A 12,564-nucleotide genomic window follows, 5' to 3' on the forward strand; every position below is an offset into this window, starting at 1 on the left:
CACAGAAGGAAAACCGTTCCAGAAACTGAAAGGGCATCCTGCTCCTACATCTGAATCGAAAGATGTGCTACAAGGTGGAGTGCAGCAAGTTCACGTGGAACGGCTGCGGCAAGCATGTCGCGTCCGCGCGAGAAGGGGAAGCACTGCAGCTGCAAGCTACGGCCGCCAAGGAAGGTGATGACGCCTTGCTGAATTTTCGTTTCAGGTTCGAAGCAGCCTCTCCGTATTTGCAAATACGGAGGAAAAACTTGCCTCGGTTTATCCCTTTTCTAGACCCCACTCATCTGTTAGCCTTCGGCATTAGGCCTGCCCCACTTTTCTCATTAAATGTTCAACGCTGACGCATTCGAGAAATGTACCAGTGCTGAAAGGCAAACAAAAGGTTGGATGGGCATCGCAGGTACATACATATGATAGCACCACGATGCATACTTGCCTTCTCATAAACTTTGCTGCTGCTGCCATTCAGTAGCTCTGGTGCCATCCATGGAAGAGTGTCGCGTACACCACCAGAAACCAGAGTGTTGCGCTTGAACCTTGTCAACCCAAAGTCTCCAACCTAAGAATTAGCAATGAATTATTAATGTAACAGTTCAACGAGAGTTGGAAGGCCAAACCAAGGTGAAACTTTGCTGTTCACTGACAATGAATACAAACTCCTAACAATCGTAAGTTCGCTACTGTACTGCTGCGTATGATATGCTAACAGTACTGTCCCAGCTGCGAAGCTGCAGTTGCAGCCATGGTTATTAAGGTGGTAAGGCGATATAAGGCGTTAGGACCACCGTATGGACGTCTAAGACGAGCAAGACGACACCTTATCAGTCTCAAAACCAGCAATATGGAGGAAGAAAAAGAAAAAAAAGAAGGGAAAAGGGGAAGGGTTAGGAGGCCCAGCCCACTAGCTAGCCCATATAATCATTACCCTGGTTGCCTAGGTTGACTCTCTACTCCACAGTTCAGCCGCCGGTTGCCTTCTCCTCCATGGTTTAGCCGCTACCGCCCCGATTGAGCCGTCGTTGCCCCTAGTTCGCCACCGCCTCCGTCGATTCGACCGCTGCCGCCCTGATTTGACACCGCCCCTTCTCTTTCCCCTCTGCTCTCTTGCTGATTCTTACCTAGACGGTGGGAGTGCCTTGGACCTTTTGGGCGCCTGGATGATTCTTACCTAAACGGTGGACCTTTTGGGCGCCTGGATGTCTAGGCGACGCCTTTGAAACAGTGATTGCAGCTGAAGCGGGCACCTCGCGGTGCTCCGAGAGGCTAGTCATCTGTCCTTCCAGAAACTGAAGGAAGCAAAAGCCATAACGTAAACCAGAACATTTCGAATATAAACTGTGGATGCAAACAACAATACACGGTTTAAAATCGCTGGCTGGGATATTATTATCTGCTCAGATGGAAGAATGTGTAAGTATACACTGTTACATACAAGAGAGAGAGAGAGAGAGAGAGAGAGAGAGAGAGAGAGAGAGAGAGAGCAGTGATGCTCTATAAACACCAGAGCCCATGAAGAGAGGACACCGAAGAACCCGACTCTACTGCTACAGATTCCAGAGATATCCTGCGACTGAAAGGTGGATGTGGTATACATGGTGGAGTGCAGCAGACACGGAGATACCGAGCACGAAAGGCCGTGAGCTAACATTCCGTCCAGAATACAACGGCAGCATCATACGGTCTGCTAAAAGCGTTGTTCTCACTGGAAACTGCAACCAGGGCTGAAGTCTAGACTGAGCTGGAAGAGTTCCGCAAACTCCTTGATCATGGAATCATACACTATATCCATCAGTGACGCGTCATCGATCTCTTCCGCATCAGACACCCTTTGTAGTATCTCCTTAATGCTCCCCACACCGCGGTCCTTTATGCCGCAAGGATCAATCATTCTGAATGGAGCAAGGTCAGTTGTTATGTTTAGTGCGAGCCCGTGATAAACTATCATCCGAGAACCGTGGATCCCTATCGCCGCAACTTTACGGTCCCCTACAGAGGAAACGGGGATGGATCGTTAGCAACACCATGGCATCCCTTGGTTTTATAAGCATTAGGAAAATCCCAATAAAAGGGAGAACTGGACACTTGGTGAAATGCTTGAAGGGTTGATTGCACTTACCAACCCAAACACCAGTGAGACCTTCTACTCTTGCTGCCGTTATAGAGAAGGCGGATTTAAGTGCGCGGATGATCACTTCTTCGAGTGACCTGAAGTACCAGTGAAGATCCTCTTTGTGGTACCGCAGATTCATAATCGGGTACATAACAAGCTAGGAGAAACAAATCAAATGACTGTGAGAAGCGCATGTGAAATATTCACTCGTGGTATATATTTTTTGAACCAAAGACTGAACAAGAGTATGCAGAGTCAAGATCGGTCGTATCCTGACTTCAAACATGGCCGATACTAGGGTCTATTACTAGTCACTGGGAGCTATAACTAAACACCAACAAGAATTAATACGACGAACCTCGAAAGGAGCAACTACAACAAAAGTAGCTGATAAATACCTGTCCAGGGCCATGGTACGTCACTTCACCGCCGCGATTAATACGATGAACCTCGAAAGGAGCATCTTCCTTGTCAAAATGGAGGTATTCCTCCTTGCTGTCGGTGCCCAATGTGTAGACCGGTGGATGTTGCAAAGCAATCAAGGTGTCGGAGTGGTCTTCGCCGCTGTCTATCAACCTTTTCCTCCTCTCGACAATGGACTTCTGCCAGCAGTAAGCCTCCGCGTAAGGAACTAACCGCCGATGGAGGTCAAAGCATTCGCACCTGCACTAAACAGCTAGCGCCATCACCAAGACAGACATGACCGAAGCAGCGGAATTTAGGAGCAGGTTGCGCTGAACATTGTGTTCTGAGGATTTTACTTGGGCGTAGCAGAAGAATGATGGTATTGAAACAGCAGCAGGGACTGTTTCTAGACATCTAAATATCCAAGAGTGGATGACTCAACTCGTGAACGAGCAACTACATACACTTGTCCAATTGGACTTTTTTGAGGGTTCCTTTTGGGGGTGGTCAATTAGTAGAAATTAACTACGAATCTCTAAATCTGTGGTTCGCTGAATTGTACGCTACTGCTATATCAGAAGCAAGCATCCATTGCAGCACCCAATGGAGCATTTGACATGGCACACAGAAGTGAGCGACGCTAACGCAAGGGATCCACGTGCGCCTACCTCCTCCTGTCGGCGGCGGTGGGACGGGGCTTCCGCGCGGCGGTAGGTCCGGAGCAGGCACCGGCTGCAGCGAGGCGCAGGCTCCCCCTGCGGTGGCGCGCCGAGGCGACCGTGGGCGCCGGCAAAGGCGCGGCCCGGCGGTGGCACGGGGAACAGGGGGGCAACGGCAGCAGGGCCATGGCGACGGAGCCAGCTTCGTTGCACGCGTGGCGATGGGGGCGTGTGCGAGAGGTACGAGTACGACACCTTCTATGCTCCCCGTGCGCCGCCGACGGAGGGCGGAGGCGCCGAGGCGGGCGTCACGCTCCGTCTCGGAGGTTCGTGCGGTTAGGAAGTCGGCCCACGGAGGATCGTTGGCCCATGGGCTGGCGTCCATCGTTACGGCCTATTTGATCTCATAAACTAATGTATAGTTGTTAGTGTTCAGAAACTAACAAAGTGTTATATGGCCAAATACCCAATATGCCTTTGAGGGTATCACGTATCTATATATATAGAACATGTACCCCTTATATAGAATACATATGATAAAGAGGTCAGAGGTCCAACTTTATATCATGTGTCTCGTATGTTTTCTCTGACGTGTTTATGGGAAGGGAGACGGTTCTTATACAACTTCTCGTGCCTAATCTGCTGACGGGAGAGAAGGAAGCGGATCTGGTAATCTGTGATAACGTAGTTATTCAACACATTATCAGCACACTCTACCTCGACGTTGCTGCGATATCATATTTGCATCAACTCTCCGTCAAGTCGGTAGGTCTCCGGTCTAGCCGAACTGTACTACGCGAGAGACTTTGATTCCTCTACATAATCAAGCGGTATGAAATTTCTAATGGATCTACGATTTACTTCGGTTGGTGCCTTAGCGGTGAAGAGAACACTATCGTGCTTGCACTGCATGAACTCGGTGTCGCGAACAGCACCGCCATGGTCTGTCGGTCTCGTGGGGCAGGCAAACCTCGATGTCCATGCCGCCAGTTAGTCGAGAGACGGCAAACTGAACACCATCCTGGCCTGACTAGAGAAGACCCTCACAAGACCCTCACGATTATCTTTAAAGCCATGGGTTAGAGACCGAGCATCTGGGCTCATGAGCCCTGGTCTGCATGATAGGACCTCTGGGTTCAGAACGGCTTCTCGTTTGGTTTAGGTTCGGTGTTGTCACGTGTCCCTGAGGAAAAGATGCTTGATGGGTCTGGACCCTCGTGGGGAGGACCTAGACCCCCACGTCTGCCGATCAGACTGCCACGAGTAAATCATGGGCTTTCGCGTGTTTCACCCGGACCCCTGTACAAGGGCCCCACACCTCTACGCTAGACAGTCGGGCGCAGCGAGGGGAGTTTGGGACTTCAGGCCAGTATGCACACTCGGCCCCTACTCCCCACTCAAGGAGGGGTCCGGTGCTACCACGTGTCGCGTGGGCGCGTGGTGTAAACCTTCAGATATAAGCAACCTCGTCAGGCCACAAGCCTTTAGCTAGAAGCAAGCCCATCTTACCGCATTTAATGTGGGTGGTCTGCGCAACTAACGAACGGTGTGGGCCGCCTGGTAACCACACGTTTCCGAGGCAGATAGGGGTGGGCACTTTTTTACCATAAACCGAAAACCGAACCAAAATTTCGGTTTTTCGGTAGTTCTGTTCGGTTTCGGTTTTTGAAGAAGTTTGGTTTTCGGTATCGTAATCGGTTTTTACCGTATACCGAACCGAAATACCAAAAAAACCGAATACCAATCTTTATCGATCATCAAATTTGACTATTCGATTATGTGAACTAAATGTGTGGTACAATTAAATTGTTATTCACTTATTTGTATGTGATGTATGATGTATATCTAAATATTTATATCTATATAATTTTTACTTTTTAAAATTATGTGTAATCTATAATAAAAACTTGTTGTATGTATTTTCTTGAGTATAAGTTTGGTATTCGGTTTTTACCGAAAAAACGAAGTAAAAAACCGAAACCAAACTTCTCGGTTTTTCATTTTCTAGAAAACCGATCGGTTTCTAATGTCTGAAAAACCAAAGTTTTTTAAAACCGAACCGAAGTTTAGAAAAAACAGAATGCCCAGTCCTAGAGGCTAGAGGCAGACAGTCGAGTCAGCGTAGGGCGCGCGCACAGTAAGCTGCGCTAACTGCTCTCATAGCGTCGCGTGCATGGACAACACCCATCATGAGTAGCCGATGGCTCGTGCAGCGCACCCTCTGGAGAACCGACCGACGGTAACAGCAGGGGTCACCCGCTAGCAGGGCGGCTCCAACTGATGTCAGTATAATAGGTGTGCTCAGCAGCCATCTCGGGCCAACAAAGCGGAGCATGCAGCACACTTTGTGGGAGAATTGACTCAGCGACCAAGGAAGAGATCTCTGTCCGCCAAAGCCATTTTATAGCTCCATGTAGTACATATTGAGTACGATATTTTTGGATCCACCTGTTGGGGCTCAACACCTTTGTATGTGCCCTTTGGGATTTGGCCTACAAAAGGGAGGGGTACACACGTTGTAGGGGTAGTTCGAACGATCAGGCTAGACACTTGTACTCAAGCGATACAACCCTCTCGAGTGGACGTAGGGTATTACGGTCCGGTGTCTTGAACTACTATAATTCTCGTGTGTGTTTTGGATGTTCATCCATCTTAGCATGCAAACATCAAAAGCCCCTCCTTATCTTATGATTAGACGGGTGCTATCCGTCACTTGGTCAGAGTTTCCACGCGGACAAGCCATATAGCTTCAAGTAAAATCAAGGCTAACCGTTTGTTAGAAAATATCTAGTGGATCAAAATGTCTCAACTAATAACTTAATTTATTGTAGCGAATAATGAATAAAAAATAATAGTTTGAATAAGGACATGTTTGGATTTTCTCCTCTAAACTTTAGAGCTAAAATTATAAAAAAGTACTCCAGCTAAAAAAACTATCAGCTAGTTTACTGCAACTGGCCGCTAATAATTAGTTGTCCAAATCTCTACTACTTATTAAGGCTGCAATATTAGTCTGTCATTCCGCGTTCTGCCTTTCCGATTCCCTCCTCCCCGCGCACAGTCCATTCCCATGTTCCGCCACCATTTTATATATATCATTCTCATTCCCTCTCCCCACAAAGCTCATTCTCATTCCCCCGTACAGCCGACGCCTAGCTAAAATTAAAAAATACACATGACCCCAAAGGGATTCGAACGCACAACCTCTCAAGCAAATGCTAGCAGTAGCTACCACTACATCACATGTGTGTTTATGTCTACATCTATAACAGAAAACACATCTAGTACATCTCTTCCCAAGCCCACCTGCTACCCTTTCACAATGCGTAGTAGTAGATAAGTATCACCGAGATTCTTGAATTATATTTTTGGATGGAGGGAGTAGTATTTAAAGAAGAGCCTTGCATGCAGTTTCTTTTGTTTGAATAATGTTTTCAACTTAAATTCCTTTTTTGCATGCGTGACATTTATTCTTCATAATATTTTTTCCATGGATCTTACTTGTGAGTCATTTTTATAAACCAACGCCAAACATGAATCCATGTTTCTTACTTTAAAATCTCGAACAAACACCATTAGCAGGAGTCACTCGCATTGGGGTCGCTCATCGACGACAAGAAGAAGCTTGGTGAATGTCAGTCCGACCTCTAGAAACAGTCCTACGTGGCTGCATGTGCCGCTATGTACGACAAGCTCTGGCGCAGCCGCCGCTTGGACGCGGTGCAGAGCGGCTGCTCCGCGCTGTCCATCGTTAAGCAGGGGGATCTCATGGTCGTCGTCAACGTCGGCGACTCTCGGTTGTTCTGGGCACCGCATTCGACGACGACGCCATCACGTCGTCCAGCTCATCGTCCACCTGAAGCCTAACCTGCCACGTAAGTCACTACTGACTGACCATTAATTCTTGTGCGCTGAGACGATGGCCGTTGCTGACGTTGTATGAGTGTTCTCGAACATGATGTTTGTAGAGGAGTAGCGCATCCGGTGGTGCAACGGCCAGGGTACTACCTTGCTGATGAGCCCGGGGTGCACTTCATTTTATAGCCCAGCCAAGAGTCATCAGTACTCGGTATGTCGTGCGCGTTCGACGACTATTATATCGAGTACTGTTGGTTACTTGCTCTCAAATGCTTCGGCTTAAGAGCAAGGCAACATAAAGAATTTTAAACGTTAAAGTCATTCGTCCTTCGGATCATTATTTCCCTTAGGATATAATGACTTTCGGACGAAGGTTATAGAGATCATACTTACATAAGTACGACATATAAGAATGAAGAAGAAGTCATACGAAGCATGAACAATACGAACCATCAAATATGTTATTATTATTATATTATTTTTATTTTATTACTATGAATGAGTAAAGATAACAATTTATTACAAATGTACCTTCGGCTTGAAGGAATATAAAGAATACAAGTGTGGCGCAAAAGCAAATGCCGAGTCAGCATGAACAGTGCGGGAGTACTGTTCACCTATTTATAGGCACGAGACACAGCTCGTGTAAAATTACACTCATGCCCTTTACATTAGCTAATAACTCTATAGTATTCCATCGAGGTTTAAATAGCCTTTTCATCTCTAAGTCGGTTTCTCTTTCTGCTATCATGCCGAAGCCTTCCTGCGCACAGCTTCGGCTTTGCGTTATCCTTCGTACTGTTTTTGTGCTTCTTCACACGGTGGTTTCGATTCAAGGCCGAAGGTACCTGTTTATGCATTATACTTACAGAAACATTGTTAAATCATGTTTTTGAGGACCTTCAGAAGCCGAAGGTCCCCAACAGTAGCCCCTTGCAATATTAATTTGTTAGAATAATAAATTTTGATTGCAATAAGAACGAAGGCCCTGAGCCGAAGGTCCGAAAAAACACCTTCCCTTTGCTAGAATAGCAACAGCCACCGACAAGCGGGCCCTCCAGCATACAATGCACCAGGCGTATAAATAAGAGCACACCACAATGTCATTTGGTACGCTTTCTTGCCATCTGCTCTTGCTTACTCAGTTTTTAGCTCTTGCGCACCAAGACTTGCTTGGCTTTTTAAGTTTTTTTAAGCTTCGGCTTTGAAAGCAGTTTTTCAGCATTTCCGAAGATGTCTGAAGATAAAAAATCTTTTGCTGAAACGAAGCTGAGCCTTTCTGAGGAGAAGAATCTTGGCTTTATTGAATCAATATCAAAGACAAATACAGAGAAGATTACAAGGGAAATTTTGGAAGGCATATCTGAAGATACTGGTGATAGTGACAGTTATGATGTGGAAAGTGGCGGGGAAGACTCCGAAGATCGACCCTGGCGGCCAAGCCATGCAGTTTTTGGAAAATCAACCATTAAACAAAGCCATCTTGTCAATATGAGGGGGAGATATTTTCAGGATATGTCTATTGTAAGGGCTGACATCGGAGAGAAAACTTGTCCTACTCCCGAAGAAAATGAAGTCGTGATCTTCCGAAGCTTCTTCAAGGCTGGGCTTCGGTTCCCTCTAAGGAGTTTCGTGGTTGAAGTTTTGGAGATATATGAGATCTACCTTCATCAAATTACTCCCGAAGCAATCGTAAGAATGGGAGTCTTTGTCTGGGCCACGAGGAGCCAAGGCTTGGAGCTAAATGCAAAAAGTTTCTGCAGTATGCACGAACTGGTTTATGAGACAAAGCCTTGGGGCAAAGAGCAGTATCATAACAATTTTGGCTGTTATAGTTTCGGTGCCCGCTCTGGGTCAAGCTGCCCTGTGCCGACTTTTCGAAAGAGATGACCTGGGGATTGGATAAAGGAATGGTTCTATGTAAAAATGATTTAAAAACACGAGAGGATATTATTATGCGCCCTATCTGGCAGCGTTTCGGACTCCGGAAGCCGAAGGTGGAGATTGATGAAGTAGCCGAAGAATGCCGAAAGGCTTTCGGCATAGTCTGCTCCTTCATCGGGACAAGAGACTTAGTTCAAGAGCACGTGGCCTACAGGATATGGCCATTGGTAGCCAACTGGGAAATGCCAAAGGAAACTATCAGCATCCCCCTCGAAGGTGGTCTGGTTCGACTAAAGTATACCTTCAGATTTGTAGACTAGTTTGTCGAGCCAGGCGATGATTGGTTGGAAAGTGTCGAAGCTACAAGTGATGAATTGCTTGGGGCGTACTCCAAGACAGAAGATAATGCGCTATCAGCGGCCTTCGGAGGCCGGAAAAAGAAGAGGCTGAACAGAGTTTTCGATGCTATTGGATTCGTCTATCCTGACTACCGTTACCCGCTACGGGGTCAGAAAAGAAAAGGTGCAATTTATGTGAAGGAAGTTGCTTCAGCCGCTTCTAGTGAGCCTACGCCGAAGAGAAAAAGGTGAAGGTTCTTACCCACCGGCCACGCTACATTGAGCCGGCCATAGTACCTGATTTTGGTGGTGAGACCTCTTCGGCCACTGAAGCCAGAGAACCTACACATCTACAGAATATTGAAGAGCCGGCTGCAATGCCGGAGATGGAAAAATTTGAAGAACCGAGGGCTGAAGAGACAAGGATATCGGAAGTTTTAAGTCCTTCGGCAAGAGTTGAGGTGTCAATGCCGAAGGCACAAAAGGATCTTACAACAACTTCCAAGAGGAGGAGAATGGTCAACGTTTTAGATGTGCTAAAAACGATAAAATCTTCAAGCTCTACTCCGAAGAGAGCTGCCGAAGCTTCAAAAACACAAATTGAGGAGACCGAAACTGGGCCTTCAGAGCCCGCCAAGAAGAAATCTTTGGAAATTAGAAAAGAAGCGAAAAAAGAATTTGTAGAAGAAATTTTATCTGAGAAAACTGTCATCCCTATTCCCGAAGCATCTTCTGAAGCCCTCAACTATGTTTTACGTCATGCTTCAGGTAAAAAATTGACTGGAAAAGAAAAGCGAGAAGCTCAGTTTTATGCGCAAAAATTGAAATATCCAAAAGGGGCGCTGATATTCAACGGCAGTGGAGAAGAAGACTTCTTGTATTGTCTCCCTGACAGCAAGGAGATTTCTGTCTATCGAGAGATGAGCAAGAGCTTCGGATTCTCGGCATTAGAAGACGGACTTTCGGTGCTGTCAAAAGATGAGTTGGCCGACATCTTAGCATACAATAGTTTAAAGGTGAGAAATTGAGATTTTTGTATTTAAAAACAATTTTTTTCATTTGCTTAAACTTAATACTGCATTTTTTGCAGGGCCTTATTCTTAGCAATGCCCTTAGGGCACAAAAAGATGCCGAAGATGAAGGGTGTTCCATAGCCTTGAACAACCTTCGTTCTGAAGTAATTGAACTAAGGAACGAAGGTCTTGAAAAAGATAAGATATTAAAATCAATGTTGAGTAAAATAAAAGAAGACGAAGCTGTTTCCAAAGCCCAATCCGAAGCTCAGAAACAGGAAATCAAAGATCTTCGAAAACAGCTATTCGAATCTAAAGAAAAATGTGCTGTTGCAGAAGCTAAACGAGAAATTAGCGATCAAAGGACAAAATGTTTAGAGAATATCATTGAAGAACTTCGTATATCCAAGGAAAAATGTTTTGAGAAATCTATGGATTGTGTGAAGAGAATAAAAACTAGCTTCGCCAACGTTGGCACATACTCAAGCGAGGAGAATTTCATAATGGGCGATCCCGAGGGCCCAATTGAATGGACCAGCCATGAAGCTGAAGCTTTTGAGAAAATTTTGAGTGGCCGTGGGGACATATGCGCCTTCTCGGGTGCTAGGGGGATTGCCGCTATCTTGGAGAGGATAGGCTGCGAACATGTGAAATCCTTGGCGCAAACCGAGGCTACCTTATCTATTGAAGATACAAAAAACCCCTCGGCCGAAGCAAGCTTGGTTGGTGGAAAATTTTTCACCGACATCTGGGAAAATGGCGGTCCGGAAATGGCTCAAGAAATTATAAGGAAAAGTGAAAAAGATACTCACGATGCTAGAGAAGCAGCAGAGGCCGCTGAGAAAACTGCGGATCTCGAGAGGCGGATAGGTATTGATTAATAGCTTTTGTCTTTATGTTCTAATTTTATGACTTCGAACTTATTTACGTTTTGCACAACAGCCGCACTATCTCCTCCCCCAGAGCCCGTCGAGCCATTGGGCGGACCCCATAGCTAAGGAGGATGATGAAATTATAAAAATGATCGAAGCTATTATGGATAAAGTTGTTGATCAACTATTAAACGAAGCTGCAGAAGTAGTTTTAAAAGAAGATTAGCTGTTATTGTAAAGACATTTGGAATGTAATATTTGCTGGACAATGTGTGTAATATTTTATAATTTTGAATGTAATATATAAGCTGTTTATAATTCAATTCTTTACGATGCATGAAACTGTACGTACATACCGTTTTTGAGCCTTCAGCGAAAAAAACACCTTCCCTTCTTTTCATGCTTCGTAAGAAATATCCATATTCGTGAAAATATTATGCTTCGTAAGCAATAGATTCCCCCCGATACTAAAGTTGGCGAAACTGCACTTCTTCAAACTTTATTTTGTGCCTTGGCATAATTTCTTCGAAAACAATTTCCGAAGGTTATCATTGTATTCCCTTTCTTGTGCCATTGATGCAATATGATGTATGATATCATGTTTATGTGAATGATGTGATGATGCTATGATATGCAATGATGACATTTGTTCCGAAGGTACACACACATCCTCACAGTAGAACACAATCACTTTGCCGTTTATTTTTTGGCTTCACCGTTTATTTTTCGGTGTATCAGCGTTGACTTTTCGCTGTAAGCCTCCCTTAGGAGCTTCTTCGCCTTTTATTTCGGCGGTATCAGCGTTTATTTTTCGCTGTAAGCCTCCCTTAGGAGCTTCTTCGCCTTTTATTTCGGTGGTATCAGTGTTTATTTTTCGCTGTAAGCTCTGCATTCCCTTTGGAACGACTTTTGAGCAGAAAACTTACGCTGTGTTCCCTTAAGAACGACTTTTGTTGCTTCGACAAAAACTTGCAATGCATTCCTTCGTCAAGACCTTTAGAGCTTCGTCGATGTTTGAAGAAGGTATATTACATTATGATAATGACGAAGCTATTACAAGAAATTGAAAACAACAAAAGAACTAAGTTTTCAATGATTGCTTTTTATTGAAAAGGTAAATGATAACAAATGTAAAAGTTGTTTCAGAGGTAGGATATATCTTAGTAAATGTGCTTCGATTCTGGCACAGTACTGTTGACTGTACGAGCTTCGGACTGCTCCCTGAAGTCTCGCTGCTGGTGAGTGTGCTGGCTCCCTTCTAGCTGCTGGCCTTGGGGATAAGCGGGTTGCATTGGTGGTGGAGGTGGAGGTTGTTGCCAAGATGCCTGAGGTTGGCTTGCCGAAGCAACAGAGACTGCAGGATGGTTACCCACATACTCTGGAATGTATGGTGAGTGGTACGAAGCAGTATGCATAACCTGTTTC

The 12,564-nt window shown here is 45.4% G+C and overlaps 1 protein-coding gene across 1 annotated transcript; it reads right to left on the reverse strand.

Moving 5' to 3' along the window:
- Positions 1-1,361: 1,361 nt before the first annotated feature.
- On the reverse strand, positions 1,362-3,536 carry LOC100272694 (uncharacterized). Its single transcript, NM_001366035.1, is given in 4 exon segments — positions 1,362-1,986; positions 2,117-2,267; positions 2,509-2,773; positions 3,184-3,536. Coding segments are annotated over 4 exon segments (882 nt in total). The 5' UTR covers positions 3,363-3,536; the 3' UTR covers positions 1,362-1,699.
- Positions 3,537-12,564: the final 9,028 nt, after the last annotated feature.

This window comes from Zea mays, chromosome 1 (assembly GCF_902167145.1).
Source record: "Zea mays cultivar B73 chromosome 1, Zm-B73-REFERENCE-NAM-5.0, whole genome shotgun sequence".
Taxonomy (NCBI): Eukaryota; Viridiplantae; Streptophyta; class Magnoliopsida; order Poales; family Poaceae; genus Zea; species Zea mays.